This window comes from Eucyclogobius newberryi, unplaced genomic scaffold (assembly GCF_026437365.1).
Source record: "Eucyclogobius newberryi isolate DKJ021-1_F unplaced genomic scaffold, fEucNew1.0.hap1 SCAF_183, whole genome shotgun sequence".
Taxonomy (NCBI): Eukaryota; Metazoa; Chordata; class Actinopteri; order Gobiiformes; family Gobiidae; genus Eucyclogobius; species Eucyclogobius newberryi.
The window spans coordinates 70517-94422 of NW_027315816.1; the positions used below are offsets into that span (position 1 = coordinate 70517).

A 23906-nucleotide genomic window follows, 5' to 3' on the forward strand; every position below is an offset into this window, starting at 1 on the left:
GAACCAGAACCAGAACCAGGGTCAGACCAGAACCAGGGTCAGAACCAGAACCAGAACCAGGGTCAGAACCAGAACCAGGGTCAGACCAGAACCAGGGTCAGGACCAGAACCAGAACCAGAACCAGAACCAGGGTCAGAACCAGAACCAGAACCAGAACCAGGGTCAGGACCAGAACCAGAACCAAAACCAGGGTCAGGACCGGAACCAGAACCAGAACCAGAACCAGGGTCAGGACCAGAACCAGAACCAGAACCAGAACCAGGACCAGAACCAGAACCAGGGTCAGGACCAGAACCAGAACCAGAACCAGGGTCAGGGTCAGAACCAGAACCAGGGTCAGGACCAGAACCAGAACCAGGGTCAGGGTCAGAACCAGGGTCAGACCAGAACCAGGGTCAGACCAGAACCAGGGTCAGGACCAGAACCAGAACCAGGGTCAGAACCAGAACCAGGGTCAGAACCAGAACCAGGGTCAGACCAGAACCAGGGTCAGGACCAGAACCAGAACCAGAACCAGAACCAGGGTCAGAACCAGAACCAGAACCAGAACCAGGGTCAGGACCAGAACCAGAACCAAAACCAGGGTCAGGACCAGAACCAGAACCAGAACCAGAACCAGAACCAGGGTCAGGACCAGAACCAGAACCAGAACCAGGGTCAGACCAGAACCAGAACCAGAACCAGGGTCAGAACCAGAACCAGAACCAGGGTCAGAACCAGAGTCAGACCAGAACCAGGGTCAGGACCAGAACCAGAGTCAGGACCAGAACCAGGGTCAGGACCAGAACCAGAACCAGAACCAGAACCAGGGTCAGACCAGAACCAGAACCAGAACCAGAACCAGGACCAGGACCAGAACCAGGGTCAGGACCAGAACCAGGGTCAGACCAGAACCAGGGTCAGAACCAGAGTCAGGACCAGAACCAGGGTCAGAACCTGGGTCAGACCAGAACCAGGGTCAGACCAGAACCAGAACCAAAACCAGGGTCAGGACCAGAACCAGGACCAGAACCAGGGTCAGAACCAGAACCAGGACCAGGACCAGAACCAGGGTCAGGACCAGAACCAGGGTCAGGACCAGAACCAGAACCAGGGTCAGAACCAGGGTCAGGACCAGAACCAGGGTCAGGACCAGAGTCAGGACCAGAACCAGAACCAGGGTCAGAACCAGAGTCAGACCAGAACCAGAACCAGGGTCAGAACCAGAACCAGAACCAGGGTCAGAACCAGAACCAGGGTCAGACCAGAACCAGGGTCAGAACCAGAACCAGAACCAGGGTCAGAACCAGAACCAGGGTCAGACCAGAACCAGGGTCAGGACCAGAACCAGAACCAGAACCAGGGTCAGAACCAGAACCAGAACCAGAACCAGAACCAGAACCAGGGTCAGGACCAGAACCAGAACCAAAACCAGGGTCAGGACCAGAACCAGAACCAGGGTCAGGACCGGAACCAGAACCAGAACCAGAACCAGAACCAGGGTCAGGACCAGAACCAGAACCAGAACCAGGACCAGAACCAGAACCAGGGTCAGGACCAGAACCAGAACCAGAACCAGGGTCAGGGTCAGAACCAGAACCAGGGTCAGGACCAGAACCAGAACCAGGGTCAGGGTCAGAACCAGGGTCAGACCAGAACCAGGGTCAGAACCAGAACCAGAACCAGGGTCAGAACCAGAACCAGGGTCAGACCAGAACCAGGGTCAGGACCAGAACCAGAACCAGAACCAGGGTCAGAACCAGAACCAGAACCAGAACCAGGGTCAGGACCAGAACCAGAACCAAAACCAGGGTCAGGACCAGAACCAGAACCAGGGTCAGGACCAGAACCAGAACCAGAACCAGGGTCAGAACCAGAACCAGAACCAGGGTCAGAACCAGAGTCAGACCAGAACCAGGGTCAGGACCAGAACCAGAGTCAGGACCAGAACCAGGGTCAGGACCAGAACCAGAACCAGAACCAGAACCAGAACCAGGGTCAGACCAGAACCAGAACCAGAACCAGAACCAGGGTCAGGACCAGAACCAGGGTCAGGACCAGAACCAGAGTCAGGACCAGAACCAGAACCAGGGTCAGAACCAGAGTCAGACCAGAACCAGAACCAGGGTCAGAACCAGAACCAGGGTCAGAACCAGAACCAGGACCAGGGTCAGGACCAGAGTCAGGACCAGAACCAGAACCAGGGTCAGAACCAGAGTCAGACCAGAACCAGAACCAGAACCAGGGTCAGAACCAGAACCAGAACCAGGGTCAGAACCAGAACCAGGGTCAGACCAGAACCAGGGTCAGAACCAGAACCAGAACCAAGGTCAGAACCAGAACCAGGGTCAGACCAGAACCAGGGTCAGGACCAGAACCAGAACCAGAACCAGAACCAGGGTCAGAACCAGAACCAGGGTCAGGACCAGAACCAGAACCAAAACCAGGGTCAGGACCAGAACCAGAACCAGAACCAGGGTCAGGACCAGAACCAGAACCAGAACCAGAACCAGAACCAGGGTCAGGACCAGAACCAGAACCAGAACCAGGGTCAGACCAGAACCAGAACCAGAACCAGAACCAGAACCAGGGTCAGAACCAGAGTCAGACCAGAACCAGGGTCAGAACCAGAACCAGAGTCAGGACCAGAACCAGGGTCAGGACCAGAACCAGAACCAGAACCAGAACCAGAACCAGAACCAGGGTCAGACCAGAACCAGAACCAGAACCAGAACCAGAACCAGGACCAGGACCAGAACCAGGGTCAGGACCAGAACCAGGGTCAGGACCAGAACCAGAGTCAGGACCAGAACCAGAACCAGGGTCAGAACCAGAGTCAGACCAGAACCAGGGTCAGAACCAGAACCAGAACCAGCGTCAGAACCAGAACCAGGGTCAGACCAGAACAAGGGTCAGGACCAGAACCAGAACCAGGGTCAGAACCAGAACCAGAACCAGAACCAGAACCAGGGTCAGGACCAGAACCAGAACCAGAACCAGGACCAGAACCAGAACCAGAACCAGAACCAGGGTCAGACCAGAACCAGAACCAGAACCAGGGTCAGAACCAGAACCAGAACCAGGGTCAGAACCAGAGTCAGACCAGAACCAGGGTCAGGACCAGAACCAGAGTCAGGACCAGAACCAGGGTCAGGACCAGAACCAGAACCAGAACCAGGGTCAGACCAGAACCAGAACCAGCCCCAGAACCAGGACCAGGACCAGAACCAGGGTCAGGACCAGAACCAGGGTCAGGACCAGAACCAGAACCAGGGTCAGAACCAGGGTCAGACCAGAACCAGAACCAGAACCAGGGTCAGAACCAGAACCAGAACCAGGGTCAGAACCAGGGTCAGGACCAGAACCAGGACCAGGGTCAGGACCAGAGTCAGGACCAGAACCAGAACCAGGGTCAGAACCAGAGTCAGACCAGAACCAGAACCAGAACCAGGGTCAGAACCAGAACCAGAACCAGGGTCAGAACCAGAACCAGGGTCAGACCAGAACCAGGGTCAGAACCAGAACCAGAACCAGGGTCAGAACCAGAACCAGGGTCAGACCAGAACCAGGGTCAGGACCAGAACCAGAACCAGAACCAGAACCAGAACCAGGGTCAGAACCAGAACCAGAACCAGGGTCAGGGTCAGGACCAGAACCAGAACCAAAACCAGGGTCAGGACCAGAACCAGAACCAGAACCAGAACCAGAACCAGGGTCAGGACCAGAACCAGAACCAGAACCAGAACCAGGGTCAGACCAGAACCAGAACCAGAAACAGGGTCAGAACCAGAACCAGAACCAGGGTCAGAACCAGAACCAGAGTCAGACCAGAACCAGGGTCAGGATCAGAACCAGAACCAGAACCAGAACCAGAGTCAGACCAGAACCAGGACCAGGACCAGAACCAGGACCAGAACCAGAACCAGGGTCAGAACCAGAGTCAGACCAGAACCAGAACCAGGGTCAGAACCAGAACCAGAACCAGGGTCAGAACCAGGGTCAGGACCAGAACCAGAACCAGAACCAGGGTCAGGACCAGAACCAGAACCAGAACCAGAACCAGAACCAGGACCAGAACCAGAACCAGAACCAGAACCAGAACCAGGACCAGGACCAGAACCAGGGTCAGGACCAGAACCAGGGTCAGGACCAGAACCAGAGTCAGGACCAGAACCAGAACCAGGGTCAGAACCAGAACCAGAACCAGGGTCAGAACCAGGGTCAGGACCAGAACCAGAACCAGAACCAGGGTCAGGACCAGAACCAGAACCAGAACCAGAACCAGGACCAGGACCAGAACCAGGGTCAGGACCAGAACCAGGACCAGGGTCAGGACCAGAGTCAGGACCAGAACCAGAACCAGGGTCAGAACCAGAGTCAGACCAGAACCAGAACCAGAACCAGGGTCAGAACCAGAACCAGAACCAGGGTCAGAACCAGAACCAGGGTCAGACCAGAACCAGGGTCAGAACCAGAACCAGAACCAAGGTCAGAACCAGAACCAGGGTCAGACCAGAACCAGGGTCAGGACCAGAACCAGAACCAGAACCAGGGTCAGAACCAGAACCAGAACCAGAACCAGAACCAGGGTCAGGACCAGAACCAGAACCAGAACCAAAACCAGGGTCAGGACCAGAACCAGAACCAGAACCAGAACCAGAACCAGAACCAGGGTCAGGACCAGAACCAGAACCAGAACCAGAACCAGAACCAGAACCAGAACCAGGGTCAGGACCAGAACCAGAACCAGAACCAGAACCAGGGTCAGACCAGAACCAGAACCAGAACCAGAACCAGGGTCAGAACCAGAGTCAGACCAGAACCAGGGTCAGAACCAGAACCAGAGTCAGGACCAGAACCAGGGTCAGGACCAGAACCAGAACCAGGGTCAGACCAGAACCAGAACCAGAACCAGAACCAGGACCAGGACCAGAACCAGGGTCAGGACCAGAACCAGGGTCAGGACCAGAACCAGAGTCAGGACCAGAACCAGAACCAGGGTCAGAACCAGAGTCAGACCAGAACCAGAACCAGGGTCAGAACCAGAACCAGAACCAGGGTCAGAATCAGGGTCAGGACCAGAACCAGGACCAGGGTCAGGACCAGAGTCAGGACCAGAACCAGAACCAGGGTCAGAACCAGGGTCAGACCAGAACCAGGGTCAGGACCAGAGCCAGAACCAGAACCAGGGTCAGAACCAGAACCAGAACCAGAACCAGGGTCAGGACCAGAACCAGAACCAAAACCAGGGTCAGGACCAGAACCAGAACCAGAACCAGAACCAGGGTCAGGACCAGAACCAGGTTCAGGACCAGAACCAGAACCAGAACCAGAACCAGGACCAGAACCAGAACCAGAACCAGGGTCAGGGTCAGAACCAGAACCAGGGTCAGGACCAGAACCAGAACCAGGGTCAGGGTCAGAACCAGGGTCAGAACCAGGGTCAGGACCAGAACCAGGGTCAGGACCAGAACCAGGGTCAGACCAGAACCAGAACCAGAACCAGGGTCAGGACCAGAACCAGGGTCAGAACCAGAACCAGAACCAGAACCAGGGTCAGGACCAGAACCAGGGTCAGACCAGAACCAGGGTCAGAACCAGAGTCAGGACCAGAACCAGGGTCAGAACCTGGGTCAGACCAGAACCAGAACCAAAACCAGGGTCAGGACCAGAACCAGGACCAGAACCAGGGTCAGAACCAGAGTCAGGACCAGAACCAGAACCAGGGTCAGGACCAGAACCAGAACCAGAACCAGAACCAGGGTCAGACCAGAACCAGAACCAGAACCAGAACCAGAACCAGGGTCAGAACCAGAGTCAGACCAGAACCAGGGTCAGAACCAGAACCAGAGTCAGGACCAGAACCAGGGTCAGGACCAGAACCAGAACCAGAACCAGGGTCAGACCAGAACCAGAACCAGAACCAGAACCAGAACCAGAACCAGGACCAGGACCAGAACCAGGGTCAGGACCAGAACCAGGGTCAGGACCAGAACCAGAGTCAGGACCAGAACCAGAACCAGGGTCAGAACCAGAGTCAGACCAGAACCAGAACCAGGGTCAGAACCAGAACCAGAACCAGGGTCAGAATCAGGGTCAGGACCAGAACCAGGACCAGGGTCAGGACCAGAGTCAGGACCAGAACCAGAACCAGGGTCAGAACCAGGGTCAGACCAGAACCAGGGTCAGGACCAGAGCCAGAACCAGAACCAGGGTCAGAACCAGAACCAGAACCAGAACCAGGGTCAGGACCAGAACCAGAACCAAAACCAGGGTCAGGACCAGAACCAGAACCAGAACCAGAACCAGGGTCAGGACCAGAACCAGGTTCAGGACCAGAACCAGAACCAGAACCAGAACCAGGACCAGAACCAGAACCAGAACCAGAACCAGGGTCAGGGTCAGAACCAGAACCAGGGTCAGGACCAGAACCAGAACCAGGGTCAGGGTCAGAACCAGGGTCAGAACCAGGGTCAGGACCAGAACCAGGGTCAGGACCAGAACCAGGGTCAGACCAGAACCAGAACCAGAACCAGGGTCAGGATCAGAACCAGGGTCAGAACCAGAACCAGAACCAGGGTCAGGACCAGAACCAGGGTCAGACCAGAACCAGGGTCAGAACCAGAGTCAGGACCAGAACCAGGGTCAGAACCTGGGTCAGACCAGAACCAGAACCAAAACCAGGGTCAGGACCAGAACCAGGACCAGAACCAGGGTCAGAACCAGAGTCAGGACCAGAACCAGAACCAGGGTCAGGACCAGAACCAGAACCAGGACCAGAACCAGGGTCAGGACCAGAACCAGGGTCAGAACCAGAGTCAGGACCAGAACCAGGGTCAGGACCAGAACCAGAACCAGGGTCAGAACCAGGGTCAGGACCAGAACCAGGACCAGGGTCAGGACCAGAGTCAGGACCAGAACCAGAACCAGGGTCAGAACCAGAGTCAGACCAGAACCAGAACCAGGGTCAGAACCAGAACCAGAACCAGGGTCAGAACCAGAACCAGAACCAGGGTCAGAACCAGAACCAGGGTCAGAACCAGAACCAGAACCAGGGTCAGAACCAGAACCAGGGTCAGACCAGAACCAGGGTCAGGACCAGAACCAGAACCAGAACCAGAACCAGGGTCAGAACCAGAACCAGAACCAGAACCAGAACCAGAACCAGGGTCAGGACCAGAACCAGAACCAGAACCAGAACCAGAACCAGGGTCAGGACCGGAACCAGAACCAGAACCAGAACCAGGGTCAGGACCAGAACCAGAACCAGAACCAGGACCAGAACCAGAACCAGGGTCAGGACCAGAACCAGAACCAGAACCAGGGTCAGGGTCAGAACCAGAACCAGGGTCAGGACCAGAACCAGAACCAGGGTCAGGGTCAGAACCAGGGTCAGACCAGAACCAGGGTCAGGACCAGAACCAGAACCAGGGTCAGAACCAGAACCAGGGTCAGACCAGAACCAGGGTCAGGACCAGAACCAGAACCAGAACCAGGGTCAGAACCAGAACCAGAACCAGAACCAGGGTCAGGACCAGAACCAGAACCAAAACCAGGGTCAGGACCAGAACCAGAACCAGAACCAGGGTCAGGACCAGAACCAGAACCAGAACCAGAACCAGGGTCAGACCAGAACCAGAACCAGGGTCAGAACCAGAGTCAGACCAGAACCAGGGTCAGGACCAGAACCAGAGTCAGGACCAGAACCAGGGTCAGGACCAGAACCAGAACCAGAACCAGAACCAGGGTCAGACCAGAACCAGAACCAGAACCAGAACCAGGACCAGAACCAGGGTCAGGACCAGAACCAGGGTCAGACCAGAACCAGGGTCAGAACCAGAGTCAGGACCAGAACCAGGGTCAGAACCTGGGTCAGACCAGAACCAGAACCAAAACCAGGGTCAGGACCAGAACCAGGACCAGAACCAGGGTCAGAACCAGAACCAGGACCAGGACCAGAACCAGGGTCAGGACCAGAACCAGGGTCAGAACCAGAGTCAGGACCAGAACCAGGGTCAGGACCAGAACCAGAACCAGGGTCAGAACCAGGGTCAGGACCAGAACCAGAACCAGGGTCAGAACCAGAGTCAGACCAGAACCAGAACCAGGGTCAGAACCAGAACCAGAACCAGGGTCAGAACCAGAACCAGGGTCAGACCAGAACCAGGGTCAGAACCAGAACCAGAACCAGGGTCAGAACCAGAACCAGGGTCAGACCAGAACCAGGGTCAGGACCAGAACCAGAACCAGAACCAGGGTCAGAACCAGAACCAGAACCAGAACCAGGGTCAGGACCAGAACCAGAACCAAAACCAGGGTCAGGACCAGAACCAGAACCAGAACCAGAACCAGAACCAGGGTCAGGACCAGAACCAGAACCAGAACCAGAACCAGGGTCAGACCAGAACCAGAACCAGAACCAGGGTCAGAACCAGAACCAGAACCAGGGTCAGAACCAGAGTCAGACCAGAACCAGGGTCAGGACCAGAACCAGAGTCAGGACCAGAACAAGGGTCAGGACCAGAACCAGAACCAGAACCAGAACCAGGGTCAGGACCGGAACCAGAACCAGAACCAGAACCAGGGTCAGGACCAGAACCAGAACCAGAACCAGGACCAGAACCAGAACCAGGGTCAGGACCAGAACCAGAACCAGAACCAGGGTCAGGGTCAGAACCAGAACCAGGGTCAGGACCAGAACCAGAACCAGGGTCAGGGTCAGAACCAGGGTCAGACCAGAACCAGGGTCAGAACCAGAACCAGGGTCAGACCAGAACCAGGGTCAGGACCAGAACCAGAACCAGAACCAGAACCAGGGTCAGAACCAGAACCAGAACCAGAACCAGAACCAGGGTCAGGACCAGAACCAGAACCAAAACCAGGGTCAGGACCAGAACCAGAACCAGAACCAGGGTCAGGACCAGAACCAGAACCAGAACCAGGGTCAGGACCAGAACCAGAACCAGAACCAGGGTCAGAACCAGAACCAGAACCAGGGTCAGGACCAGAACCAGAACCAGAACCAGGGTCAGACCAGAACCAGAACCAGAACCAGGGTCAGGACCAGAACCAGGGTCAGGACCAGAACCAGAGTCAGGACCAGAACCAGAACCAGGGTCAGAACCAGAGTCAGACCAGAACCAGAACCAGGGTCAGAACCAGAACCAGGGTCAGAACCAGGGTCAGGACCAGAACCAGGACCAGGGTCAGGACCAGAGTCAGGACCAGAACCAGAACCAGGGTCAGAACCAGAGTCAGACCAGAACCAGAACCAGAACCAGGGTCAGAACCAGAACCAGAACCAGGGTCAGAACCAGAACCAGGGTCAGACCAGAACCAGGGTCAGAACCAGAACCAGAACCAAGGTCAGAACCAGAACCAGGGTCAGACCAGAACCAGGGTCAGGACCAGAACCAGAACCAGAACCAGGGTCAGAACCAGAACCAGGGTCAGGACCAGAACCAGAACCAAAACCAGGGTCAGGACCAGAACCAGAACCAGAACCAGGGTCAGGACCAGAACCAGAACCAGAACCAGGGTCAGGACCAGAACCAGAACCAGAACCAGGGTCAGACCAGAACCAGAACCAGAACCAGAACCAGAACCAGGGTCAGAACCAGAGTCAGACCAGAACCAGGGTCAGAACCAGAACCAGAGTCAGGACCAGAACCAGGGTCAGGACCAGAACCAGAACCAGAACCAGAACCAGAACCAGGGTCAGACCAGAACCAGAACCAGAACCAGAACCAGAACCAGGACCAGGACCAGAACCAGGGTCAGGACCAGAACCAGGGTCAGGACCAGAACCAGAGTCAGGACCAGAACCAGAACCAGGGTCAGAACCAGAGTCAGACCAGAACCAGGGTCAGAACCAGAACCAGAACCAGGACCAGAACCAGGGTCAGGACCAGAACCAGGACCAGGGTCAGGACCAGAGTCAGGACCAGAACCAGAACCAGGGTCAGAACCAGAGTCAGACCAGAACCAGAACCAGAACCAGGGTCAGAACCAGAACCAGAACCAGGGTCAGAACCAGAACCAGGGTCAGACCAGAACCAGGGTCAGAACCAGAACCAGAACCAGGGTCAGACCAGAACCAGGGTCAGGACCAGAGCCAGAACCAGAACCAGTGTCAGAACCAGAACCAGAACCAGAACCAGGGTCAGGACCAGAACCAGAACCAGAGCCAGGACCAGAACCAGAACCAGGGTCAGGACCAGAACCAGAACCAGAACCAGAACCAGGACCAGAACCAGAACCAGAACCAGGGTCAGGGTCAGAACCAGAACCAGGGTCAGGACCAGAACCAGGGTCAGGGTCAGAACCAGGGTCAGAACCAGGGTCAGGACCAGAACCAGGGTCAGGACCAGAACCAGGGTCAGACCAGAACCAGAACCAGAACCAGGGTCAGGATCAGAACCAGGGTCAGAACCAGAACCAGAACCAGAACCAGAACCAGGGTCAGGACCAGAACCAGGGTCAGACCAGAACCAGGGTCAGAACCAGAGTCAGGACCAGAACCAGGGTCAGAACCTGGGTCAGACCAGAACCAGAACCAAAACCAGGGTCAGGACCAGAACCAGGACCAGAACCAGGGTCAGAACCAGAGTCAGGACCAGAACCAGAACCAGGGTCAGGACCAGAACCAGAACCAGGACCAGGACCAGAACCAGGGTCAGGACCAGAACCAGGGTCAGAACCAGAGTCAGGACCAGAACCAGGGTCAGGACCAGAACCAGAACCGGAACCAGAACCAGGACCAGAACCAGGGTCAGAACCAGGGTCAGAACATGGGTCAGACCAGAACCAGAACCAGGACCAGAACCAGGGTCAGACCAGAACCAGGGTCAGAACCAGGGTCAGAACCAGGGTCAGAACCTGGGTCAGACCAGAACCAGAACCAGGGTCAGGACCAGAACCAGGGTCAGAACTAGGGTCAGAACCTGGGTCAGACCAGAACCAGAACCAGGGTCAGGACCAGAACCAGGGTCAGAACCAGAGTCAGGACCGGAACCAGGGTCAGAACCAGAACCAGAACCAGGGTCAGGACCAGAACCAGAACCAGGGTCAGAACCAGAACCAGAACCAGAACCAGGGTCAGGACCAGAACCAGGGTCAGAACCAGAACCAGGGTTAGGGTCAGGACCAGAACCAGAACCAGGGTCAGAACCTGGGTCAGAACCTGGGTCAGACCAGAACCAGGACCAGAACCAGAACCAGGGTTAGGGTCAGGACCAGAACCAGAACCAGGGTCAGAACCTGGGTCAGAACCTGGGTCAGACCAGAAGCAGGACCAGAACCAGGACCAGAACCAGGGTCAGGACCAGGGTCAGGACCAGGGTCAGGACCAGGGTCAGAACAGAACCAGAACCAGGACCAGAACCAGGGTCAGACCAGAACCAGGGTCAGGACCAGGGTCAGACCAGAACCAGAACCAGGACCAGGGTCAGACCAGAACCAGACCGGAGCTGGGACTCACGGCTCCAGCGAGTTTGGTGAAGAGTCCTCTGAAGCCCGCGTCCACCTCCGAGTCGTCCACCGTCTCCTGAAGGACAAACAAAGGGTTAATCCTGGACATGGTTCTGGTTCTGGTTCTGGAGAAAAATGTGACTCACGTCCTTAAGATCTGCACTGACCGGGTCATCACAGATCCTGAGAGAGAGAGAGGTTAAACCAGGACTAAAGGGACTAAAGAGGGACTAAAGAGGGACTAAAGAGGGACTAAAGAGAGGGACTAAAGAGGGACTAAAGAGGGACTAAAGAGGGACGAAAGAGAGGGACTAAAGAGGGACTAAAGAGGGACTAAAGAGGGACGAAAGAGGGACTAAAGAGGGACTAAAGAGAGGGACTAAAGCGGGACTAAAGAGGGACTAAAGAGGGACTAAAGAGGGACGAAAGAGGGACGAAAGAGGGACTAAAGCGGGACTAAAGAGGGACTAAAGAGGGACTAAAGAGGGACTAAAGAGGGACTAAAGAGGGACGAAAGAGGGACTAAAGAGGGACTAAAGAGAGGGACTAAAGCGGGACTAAAGAGGGACTAAAGAGGGACTAAAGAGGGACTAAAGAGGGACGAAAGAGGGACTAAAGCGGGACTAAAGAGGGACTAAAGAGGGACTAAAGAGGGACTAAAGAGGGACTAAAGAGAGGGACTAAAGCGGGACTAAAGAGGGACTAAAGAGGGACTAAAGCGGGACTAAAGAGGGAATAAAGAGGGACTAAAGAGGGACTAAAGAGAGGGACTAAAGAGAGGGACTAAAGAGGGACTAAAGAGAGGGACTAAAGAGGGACTAAAGAGGGACTAAAGAGGGACTAAAGAGAGGGACTAAAGAGGGACTAAAGAGGGACTAAAGAGGGACGAAAGAGGGACTAAAGAGGGACTAAAGAGAGGGACTAAAGAGGGACTAAAGAGGGACTAAAGAGGGACGAAAGAGGGACTAAAGAGGGACTAAAGAGAGGGACTAAAGAGGGACTAAAGAGGGACTAAAGAGGGACTAAAGCGGGACTAAAGAGGGACTAAAGAGGGACTAAAGAGGGACTAAAGAGAGGGACTAAAGAGAGGGACTAAAGAGGGACTAAAGAGAGGGACTAAAGAGGGACTAAAGAGGGACTAAAGAGAGGGACTAAAGAGGGACTAAAGAGGGACTAAAGAGGGACGAAAGAGGGACGAAAGAGGGACTAAAGAGAGGGACTAAAGAGGGACTAAAGAGAGGGACTAAAGCGGGACTAAAGAGGGACTAAAGAGGGACTAAAGAGGGACGAAAGAGGGACTAAAGCGGGACTAAAGAGGGACTAAAGAGGGACGAAAGAGGGACTAAAGCGGGACTAAAGAGGGACTAAAGAGGGACTAAAGAGGGACGAAAGAAGGACTAAAGCGGGACTAAAGAGAGGGACTAAAGAGGGACTAAAGAGAGGGACTAAAGCGGGACTAAAGAGAGACTAAAGAGGGACTAAAGAGAGGGACTAAAGAGGGACTAAAGAGGGACGAAAGAGGGACGAAAGAGGGACGAAAGAGGGACTAAAGAGAGGGACTAAAGAGAGGGACTAAAGAGGGACTAAAGAGAGGGACTAAAGAGGGACTAAAGAGGGACTAAAGAGGGACTAAAGAGGGACTAAAGAGAGGGACTAAAGAGGGACTAAAGAGGGACTAAAGAGGGACTAAAGAGGGACGAAAGAGGGACTAAAGAGGGACTAAAGAGAGGGACTAAAGCGGGACTAAAGAGGGACTAAAGAGGGACTAAAGAGGGACTAAAGAGGGACGAAAGAGGGACTAAAGAGGGACTAAAGAGGGACTAAAGAGGGACTAAAGAGGGACGAAAGAGGGACTAAAGAGGGACTAAAGAGAGGGACTAAAGCGGGACTAAAGAGGGACTAAAGAGGGACTAAAGCGGGACTAAAGAGGGACTAAAGAGGGACTAAAGAGAGGGAGTAAAGAGAGGGACTAAAGAGGGACTAAAGAGAGGGACTAAAGAGGGACTAAAGAGGGACTAAAGAGGGACTAAAGAGAGGGACTAAAGAGGGACTAAAGAGGGACTAAAGAGGGACTAAAGAGAGGGACTAAAGAGGGTCTAAAGAGGGACTAAAGAGAGGGACTAAAGAGGGACTAAAGAGGGACTAAAGAGAGGGACTAAAGAGGGACTAAAGAGGGACTAAAGAGAGGGACTAAAGAGGGACTAAAGAGGGACTAAAGAGGGACTAAAGAGGGACGAAAGAGGGACGAAAGAGGGACGAAAGAGGGACTAAAGAGAGGGACTAAAGCGGGACGAAAGAGGGACTAAAGCGGGACTAAAGAGGGACTAAAGAGGGACTAAAGAGGGACTAAAGAGGGACGAAAGAGGGACTAAAGAGGGACTAAAGAGAGGGACTAAAGCGGGACTAAAGAGGGACTAAAGAGGGACTAAAGCGAGACTAAAGAGGGACTAAAGAGGGACTAAAGAGAGGGACTAAAGAGAGGGACTAAAGAGGGACTAAAGAGAGGGACTAAAGAGGGACTAAAGAGGGACTAAAGAGTGACTAAAGAGAGGGACTAAAGAGGGACTAAAGAGGGACTAAAGAGGGACGAAAGAGGGACTAAAGAGGGACTAAAGAGAGGGACTAAAGAGGGACTAAAGAGGGACTAAAGAGGGACGAAAGAGGGACTAAAGAGGGACTAAAGAGAGGGACTAAAGAGGGACTAAAGAGGGACTAAAGAGGGACTAAAGCGGGACTAAAGAGGGACTAAAGAGGGACTAAAGAGGGACTAAAGAGAGGGACTAAAGAGAGGGACTAAAGAGGGACTAAAGAGAGGGACTAAAGAGGGACTAAAGAGGGACTAAAGAGGGACTAAAGAGAGGGACTAAAGAGGGACTAAAGAGGGACTAAAGAGGGACGAAAGAGGGACGAAAGAGGGACTAAAGAGAGGGACTAAAGAGAGGGACTAAAGAGGGACTAAAGAGGGACTAAAGAGGGACTAAAGAGGGACTAAAGAGGGACGAAAGAGGGACTAAAGAGGGACTAAAGAGAGGGACTAAAGCGGGACTAAAGAGGGACTAAAGAGGGACTAAAGAGGGACTAAAGAGGGACTAAAGAGAGGGACTAAAGATAGGGACTAAAGAGAGGGACTAAAGAGGGACTAAAGAGAGGGACTAAAGAGGGACTAAAGAGGGACTAAAGAGGGACTAAAGAGGGACGAAAGAGGGACGAAAGAGGGACTAAAGAGGGACTAAAGAGAGGGACTAAAGAGGGACTAAAGAGGGACTAAAGAGGGACTAAAGAGAGGGACTAAAGAGGGACTAAAGAGAGGGACTAAAGAGGGACTAAAGAGGGACTAAAGAGGGACTAAAGAGAGGGACTAAAGAGGGACTAAAGAGGGACTAAAGAGGGACTAAAGAGGGACTAAAGAGGAACTAAAGAGGAACTAAAGAGAGGGACTAAAGAGGGTCTAAAGAGGGACTAAAGAGGGACTAAAGAGGGACTAAAGAGGGACTAAAGAGGGACTAAAGAGAGGGACTAAAGAGGGTCTAAAGAGGGACTAAAGAGGGACTAAAGAGGGACTAAAGAGGGACTAAAGAGAGGGACTAAAGAGGGACTAAAGAGGGACTAAAGAGGGACTAAAGAGGGACGAAAGAGGGACTAAAGAGGGACTAAAGAGAGGGACTAAAGCGGGACTAAAGAGGGACTAAAGAGGGACTAAAGAGGGACGAAAGAGGGACTAAAGCGGGACTAAAGAGGGACTAAAGAGGGACTAAAGAGGGACTAAAGAGGGACGAAAGAGGGACTAAAGAGGGACTAAAGAGAGGGACTAAAGCGGGACTAAAGAGGGACTAAAGAGGGACTAAAGCGGGACTAAAGAGGGACTAAAGAGGGACTAAAGAGAGGGAGTAAAGAGAGGGAGTAAAGAGGGACTAAAGCAGGACTAAAGAGAGGGACTAAAGAGAGGGACTAAAGAGGGACTAAAGAGAGGGACTAAAGAGGGACTAAAGAGGGACTAAAGAGGGACTAAAGAGAGGGACTAAAGAGGGACTAAAGAGGGACTAAAGAGGGACTAAAGAGAGGGACTAAAGAGGGTCTAAAGAGGGACTAAAGAGGGACTAAAGAGGGACTAAAGAGGGACTAAAGAGAGGGAAAAAGAGGGACTAAAGAGGGACGAAAGAGGGACGAAAGAGGGACGAAAGAGGGACTAAAGAGAGGGACTAAAGAGAGGGACTAAAGCGGGACGAAAGAGGGACTAAAGCGGGACTAAAGAGGGACTAAAGAGGGACTAAAGAGGGACGAAAGAGGGACTAAAGAGGGACTAAAGAGAGGGACTAAAGCGGGACTAAAGAGGGACTAAAGAGGGACTAAAGCGGGACTAAAGAGGGACTAAAGAGGGACTAAAGAGGGACTAAAGAGAGGGACTAAAGAGAGGGACTAAAGAGGGACTAAAGAGAGGGACTAAAGAGGGACTAAAGAGGGACTAAAGAGGGACTAAAGAGAGGGACTAAAGAGGGACTAAAGAGGGACGAAAGAGGGACTAAAGAGGGACTAAAGAGAGGGACTAAAGAGGGACTAAAGAGGGACTAAAGAGGGACGAAAGAGGGACTAAAGAGGGACTAAAGAGAGGGACTAAAGAGGGACTAAAGAGGGACTAAAGAGGGACTAAAGCGGGACTAAAGAGGGACTAAAGAGGGACTAAAGAGGGACTAAAGAGAGGGACTAAAGAGAGGGACTAAAGAGGGACTAAAGAGAGGGACTAAAAAGGGACTAAAGAGGGACTAAAGAGGGACTAAAGAGAGGGACTAAAGAGGGAGTAAAGAGGGACTAAAGAGGGACGAAAGAGGGACTAAAGAGAGGGACTAAAGAGAGGGACTAAAGAGGGACTAAAGAGGGACTAAAGAGGGACTAAAGAGGGACTAAAGAGAGGGACTAAAGAGAGGGACTAAAGAGGGACTAAAGAGAGGGACTAAAGAGGGACTAAAGAGGGACTAAAGAGGGACTAAAGAGAGGGACTAAAGAGGGACTAAAGAGAGGGACTAAAGAGGGACTAAAGAGGGACTAAAGAGGGACTAAAGAGAGGGACTAAAGAGGGACTAAAGAGGGACTAAAGCGGGACTAAAGAGGGACTAAAGAGGGACTAAAGAGGGACTAAAGAGAGGGACTAAAGAGGGACTAAAGAGAGGGACTAAAGAGGGACTAAAGAGGGACTAAAGAGGGACTAAAGCGGGACTAAAGAGGGACTAAAGAGGGACTAAAGAGGGACTAAAGAGAGGGACTAAAGAGAGGGACTAAAGAGGGACTAAAGAGAGGGACTAAAGAGGGACTAAAGAGGGACTAAAGAGGGACTAAAGAGAGGGACTAAAGAGGGACTAAAGAGGGACTAAAGAGGGACGAAAGAGGGACGAAAGAGGGACGAAAGAGGGACTAAAGAGAGGGACTAAAGAGAGGGACTAAAGAGGGACTAAAGAGGGACTAAAGAGGGACTAAAGAGGGACTAAAGAGGGACGAAAGAGGGACTAAAGAGGGACTAAAGAGAGGGACTAAAGCGGGACTAAAGAGGGACTAAAGAGGGACTAAAGAGGGACTAAAGAGGGACTAAAGAGAGGGACTAAAGAGAGGGACTAAAGAGAGGGACTAAAGAGGGACTAAAGAGAGGGACTAAAGAGGGACTAAAGAGGGACTAAAGAGGGACTAAAGAGGGACGAAAGAGGGACGAAAGAGGGACTAAAGAGGGACTAAAGAGAGGGACTAAAGAGGGACTAAAGAGGGACTAAAGAGGGACTAAAGAGAGGGACTAAAGAGGGACTAAAGAGGGACTAAAGCGGGACTAAAGAGGGACTAAAGAGGGACTAAAGAGGGACTAAAGAGAGGGACTAAAGAGGGACTAAAGAGAGGGACTAAAGAGGGACTAAAGAGGGACTAAAGAGGGACTAAAGAGAGGGACTAAAGAGGGACTAAAGAGGGACTAAAGAGGGACTAAAGAGGGACTAAAGAGGAACTAAAGAGAGGGACTAAAGAGGGTCTAAAGAGGGACTAAAGAGGGACTAAAGAGGGACTAAAGAGGGACTAAAGAGGGACTAAAGAGAGGGACTAAAGAGGGTCTAAAGAGGGACTAAATAGGGACTAAAGAGGGACTAAAGAGGGACTAAAGAGAGGGACTAAAGAGGGACTAAAGAGGGACTAAAGAGGGACTAAAGAGGGACGAAAGAGGGACTAAAGAGGGACTAAAGAGAGGGACTAAAGCGGGACTAAAGAGGGACTAAAGAGGGACTAAAGAGGGACGAAAGAGGGACTAAAGCGGGACTAAAGAGGGACTAAAGAGGGACTAAAGAGGGACTAAAGAGGGACGAAAGAGGGACTAAAGAGGGACTAAAGAGAGGGACTAAAGCGGGACTAAAGAGGGACTAAAGAGGGACTAAAGCGGGACTAAAGAGGGACTAAAGAGGGACTAAAGAGAGGGAGTAAAGAGAGGGAGTAAAGAGGGACTAAAGCAGGACTAAAGAGAGGGACTAAAGAGAGGGACTAAAGAGGGACTAAAGAGAGGGACTAAAGAGGGACTAAAGAGGGACTAAAGAGGGACTAAAGAGAGGGACTAAAGAGGGACTAAAGAGGGACTAAAGAGGGACTAAAGAGAGGGACTAAAGAGGGACTAAAGAGGGACTAAAGAGGGACTAAAGAGGGACTAAAGAGAGGGAAAAAGAGGGACTAAAGAGGGACGAAAGAGGGACGAAAGAGGGACGAAAGAGGGACTAAAGAGATGGACTAAAGAGAGGGACTAAAGCGGGACGAAAGAGGGACTAAAGCGGGACTAAAGAGGGACTAAAGAGGGACGAAAGAGGGACTAAAGAGGGACTAAAGAGAGGGACTAAAGCGGGACTAAAGAGGGACTAAAGAGGGACTAAAGCGGGACTAAAGAGGGACTAAAGAGGGACTAAAGAGGGACTAAAGAGAGGGACTAAAGAGAGGGACTAAAGAGGGACTAAAGAGAGGGACTAAAGAGGGACTAAAGAGGGACTAAAGAGGGACTAAAGAGAGGGACTAAAGAGGGACTAAAGAGGGACTAAAGAGGGACGAAAGAGGGACTAAAGAGGGACTAAAGAGAGGGACTAAAGAGGGACTAAAGAGGGACTAAAGAGGGACGAAAGAGGGACTAAAGAGGGACTAAAGAGAGGGACTAAAGAGGGACTAAAGAGGGACTAAAGAGGGACTAAAGCGGGACTAAAGAGGGACTAAAGAGGGACTAAAGAGGGACTAAAGAGAGGGACTAAAGAGAGGGACTAAAGAGGGACTAAAGAGAGGGACTAAAAAGGGACTAAAGAGGGACTAAAGAGGGACTAAAGAGAGGGACTAAAGAGGGAGTAAAGAGGGACTAAAGAGGGACGAAAGAGGGACTAAAGAGAGGGACTAAAGAGAGGGACTAAAGAGGGACTAAAGAGGGACTAAAGAGGGACTAAAGAGGGACTAAAGAGAGGGACTAAAGAGAGGGACTAAAGAGGGACTAAAGAGAGGGACTAAAGAGGGACTAAAGAGGGACTAAAGAGGGACTAAAGAGGGACTAAAGAGAGGGACTAAAGAGGGTCTAAAGAGGGACTAAAGAGGGACTAAAGAGGGACTAAAGAGGGACTAAAGAGAGGGACTAAAGAGGGACTAAAGAGGGACTAAAGAGGGACTAAAGAGGGACTAAAGAGGGACTAAAGAGGGACTAAAGAGAGGGACTAAAGAGGGACTAAAGAGGGACTAAAGAGGGACGAAAGAGGGACTAAAGAGGGACTAAAGAGAGGGACTAAAGCGGGACTAAAGAGGGACTAAAGAGGGACTAAAGAGGGACGAAAGAGGGACTAAAGCGGGACTAAAGAGGGACTAAAGAGGGACTAAAGAGGGACTAAAGAGAGGGACTAAAGAGGGACTAAAGAGGGACTAAAGAGGGACGAAAGAGGGACTAAAGAGGGACTAAAGAGGGACTAAAGCGGGACTAAAGAGGGACTAAAGAGGGACTAAAGAGAGGGAGTAAAGAGAGGGAGTAAAGAGGGACTAAAGCAGGACTAAAGAGAGGGACTAAAGAGAGGGACTAAAGAGGGACTAAAGAGAGGGACTAAAGAGGGACTAAAGAGGGACTAAAGAGGGACTAAAGAGAGGGACTAAAGAGGGACTAAAGAGGGACTAAAGAGGGACTAAAGAGAGGGACTAAAGAGGGACTAAAGAGGGACTAAAGAGGGACTAAAGAGGGACTAAAGAGAGGGAAAAAGAGGGACTAAAGAGGGACGAAAGAGGGACGAAAGAGGGACGAAAGAGGGACTAAAGAGATGGACTAAAGAGAGGGACTAAAGCGGGACGAAAGAGGGACTAAAGCGGGACTAAAGAGGGACTAAAGAGGGACGAAAGAGGGACTAAAGAGGGACTAAAGAGAGGGACTAAAGCGGGACTAAAGAGGGACTAAAGAGGGACTAAAGCGGGACTAAAGAGGGACTAAAGAGGGACTAAAGAGGGACTAAAGAGAGGGACTAAAGAGAGGGACTAAAGAGGGACTAAAGAGAGGGACTAAAGAGGGACTAAAGAGGGACTAAAGAGGGACTAAAGAGAGGGACTAAAGAGGGACTAAAGAGGGACTAAAGAGGGACGAAAGAGGGACTAAAGAGGGACTAAAGAGAGGGACTAAAGAGGGACTAAAGAGGGACTAAAGAGGGACGAAAGAGGGACTAAAGAGGGACTAAAGAGAGGGACTAAAGAGGGACTAAAGAGGGACTAAAGAGGGACTAAAGCGGGACTAAAGAGGGACTAAAGAGGGACTAAAGAGGGACTAAAGAGAGGGACTAAAGAGAGGGACTAAAGAGGGACTAAAGAGAGGGACTAAAAAGGGACTAAAGAGGGACTAAAGAGGGACTAAAGAGAGGGACTAAAGAGGGAGTAAAGAGGGACTAAAGAGGGACGAAAGAGGGACTAAAGAGAGGGACTAAAGAGAGGGACTAAAGAGGGACTAAAGAGGGACTAAAGAGGGACTAAAGAGGGACTAAAGAGAGGGACTAAAGAGAGGGACTAAAGAGGGACTAAAGAGAGGGACTAAAGAGGGACTAAAGAGGGACTAAAGAGGGACTAAAGAGGGACTAAAGAGAGGGACTAAAGAGGGTCTAAAGAGGGACTAAAGAGGGACTAAAGAGGGACTAAAGAGGGACTAAAGAGAGGGACTAAAGAGGGACTAAAGAGGGACTAAAGAGGGACTAAAGAGGGACTAAAGAGGGACTAAAGAGGGACTAAAGAGAGGGACTAAAGAGGGACTAAAGAGGGACTAAAGAGGGACGAAAGAGGGACTAAAGAGGGACTAAAGAGAGGGACTAAAGCGGGACTAAAGAGGGACTAAAGAGGGACTAAAGAGGGACGAAAGAGGGACTAAAGCGGGACTAAAGAGGGACTAAAGAGGGACTAAAGAGGGACTAAAGAGAGGGACTAAAGAGGGACTAAAGAGGGACTAAAGAGGGACGAAAGAGGGACTAAAGAGGGACTAAAGAGAGGGACTAAAGAGAGGGACTAAAGAGAGGGACTAAAGAGGGACTAAAGAGGGACTAAAGAGGGACTAAAGAGAGGGACTAAAGAGGGTCTAAAGAGGGACTAAAGAGGGACTAAAGAGGGACTAAAGAGGGACTAAAGAGGGACTAAAGCGGGACTAAAGAGGGACTAAAGAGGGACTAAAGAGGGACTAAAGAGGGACTAAAGAGGGACTAAAGAGGGACTAAAGAGAGGGACTAAAGAGGGACTAAAGAGGGACTAAAGAGGGACGAAAGAGGGACTAAAGAGGGACTAAAGAGAGGGACTAAAGCGGGACTAAAGAGGGACTAAAGAGGGACTAAAGAGGGACGAAAGAGGGACTAAAGCGGGACTAAAGAGGGACTAAAGAGGGACTAAAGAGGGACTAAAGAGGGACGAAAGAGGGACTAAAGAGGGACTAAAGAGAGGGACTAAAGCGGGACTAAAGAGGGACTAAAGAGGGACTAAAGCGGGACTAAAGAGGGACTAAAGAGGGACTAAAGAGAGGGAGTAAAGAGAGGGAGTAAAGAGGGACTAAAGCAGGACTAAAGAGAGGGACTAAAGAGGGACTAAAGAGGGACTAAAGAGGGACTAAAGAGAGGGACTAAAGAGGGACTAAAGAGGGACTAAAGAGGGACGAAAGAGGGACTAAAGAGGGACTAAAGAGAGGGACTAAAGAGGGACTAAAGAGGGACTAAAGAGGGACGAAAGAGGGACTAAAGAGGGACTAAAGAGAGGGACTAAAGAGGGACTAAAGAGGGACTAAAGAGGGACTAAAGCGGGACTAAAGAGGGACTAAAGAGGGACTAAAGAGGGACTAAAGAGAGGGACTAAAGAGAGGGACTAAAGAGGGACTAAAGAGAGGGACTAAAAAGGGACTAAAGAGGGACTAAAGAGGGACTAAAGAGAGGGACTAAAGAGGGAGTAAAGAGGGACTAAAGAGGGACGAAAGAGGGACTAAAGAGAGGGACTAAAGAGAGGGACTAAAGAGGGACTAAAGAGGGACTAAAGAGGGACTAAAGAGGGACTAAAGAGAGGGACTAAAGAGAGGGACTAAAGAGGGACTAAAGAGAGGGACTAAAGAGGGACTAAAGAGGGACTAAAGAGGGACTAAAGAGGGACTAAAGAGAGGGACTAAAGAGGGTCTAAAGAGGGACTAAAGAGGGACTAAAGAGGGACTAAAGAGGGACTAAAGAGAGGGACTAAAGAGGGACTAAAGAGGGACTAAAGAGGGACTAAAGAGGGACTAAAGAGGGACTAAAGAGGGACTAAAGAGAGGGACTAAAGAGGGACTAAAGAGGGACTAAAGAGGGACGAAAGAGGGACTAAAGAGGGACTAAAGAGAGGGACTAAAGCGGGACTAAAGAGGGACTAAAGAGGGACTAAAGAGGGACGAAAGAGGGACTAAAGCGGGACTAAAGAGGGACTAAAGAGGGACTAAAGAGGGACTAAAGAGGGACTAAAGAGAGGGACTAAAGAGGGACTAAAGAGGGACTAAAGAGGGACGAAAGAGGGACTAAAGAGGGACTAAAGAGAGGGACTAAAGAGAGGGACTAAAGAGAGGGACTAAAGAGGGACTAAAGAGGGACTAAAGAGGGACTAAAGAGAGGGACTAAAGAGGGTCTAAAGAGGGACTAAAGAGGGACTAAAGAGGGACTAAAGAGGGACTAAAGAGGGACTAAAGCGGGACTAAAGAGGGACTAAAGAGGGACTAAAGAGGGACTAAAGAGGGACTAAAGAGGGACTAAAGAGGGACTAAAGAGAGGGACTAAAGAGGGACTAAAGAGGGACTAAAGAGGGACGAAAGAGGGACTAAAGAGGGACTAAAGAGAGGGACTAAAGCGGGACTAAAGAGGGACTAAAGAGGGACTAAAGAGGGACGAAAGAGGGACTAAAGCGGGACTAAAGAGGGACTAAAGAGGGACTAAAGAGGGACTAAAGAGGGACGAAAGAGGGACTAAAGAGGGACTAAAGAGAGGGACTAAAGCGGGACTAAAGAGGGACTAAAGAGGGACTAAAGCGGGACTAAAGAGGGACTAAAGAGGGACTAAAGAGAGGGAGTAAAGAGAGGGAGTAAAGAGGGACTAAAGCAGGACTAAAGAGAGGGACTAAAGAGAGGGACTAAAGAGGGACTAAAGAGGGACTAAAGAGGGACTAAAGAGAGGGACTAAAGAGGGACTAAAGAGGGACTAAAGAGAGGGACTAAAGAGGGTCTAAAGAGGGACTAAAGAGAGGGACTAAAGAGGGACTAAAGAGGGACTAAAGAGAGGGACTAAAGAGGGACTAAAGAGGGACTAAAGAGGGACTAAAGAGGGACTAAAGAGGGACGAAAGAGGGACGAAAGAGGGACTAAAGAGGGACTAAAGAGGGACTAAAGAGGGACTAAAGAGGGACTAAAGAGAGGGACTAAAGAGGGACTAAAGAGGGACGAAAGAGGGACTAAAGAGGGACTAAAGAGAGGGACTAAAGCGGGACTAAAGAGGGACTAAAGAGGGACTAAAGAGGGACGAAAGAGGGACTAAAGCGGGACTAAAGAGGGACTAAAGAGGGACTAAAGAGGGACTAAAGAGGGACGAAAGAGGGACTAAAGAGGGACTAAAGAGAGGGACTAAAGCGGGACTAAAGAGGGACTAAAGAGGGACTAAAGCGGGACTAAAGAGGGACTAAAGAGGGACTAAAGAGAGGGAGTAAAGAGAGGGAGTAAAGAGGGACTAAAGCAGGACTAAAGAGAGGGACTAAAGAGAGGGACTAAAGAGGGACTAAAGAGGGACTAAAGAGGGACTAAAGAGAGGGACTAAAGAGGGACTAAAGAGGGACTAAAGAGGGACGAAAGAGGGACTAAAGAGGGACTAAAGAGAGGGACTAAAGCGGGACTAAAGAGGGACTAAAGAGGGACTAAAGAGGGACGAAAGAGGGACTAAAGCGGGACTAAAGAGGGACTAAAGAGGGACTAAAG

At 51.5% G+C, this 23906-nt stretch overlaps 1 protein-coding gene across 1 annotated transcript in view; it reads right to left on the reverse strand.

The window, feature by feature from the left end:
* The window catches only part of LOC140365137 (calpain-2 catalytic subunit-like), a 161004-nt gene that overhangs the window by 58397 nt on the left and 78701 nt on the right, over positions 1–23906 (reverse strand). The window contains exons 13-14 of the mRNA XM_072451390.1: positions 11596–11632; positions 11460–11525 (exon numbers count right to left, since the gene is read on the reverse strand). Of these exons, the coding sequence (XP_072307491.1) occupies positions 11460–11525; positions 11596–11632 (103 nt within the window). The remainder of the gene's footprint in view (positions 1–11459; positions 11526–11595; positions 11633–23906) is intronic.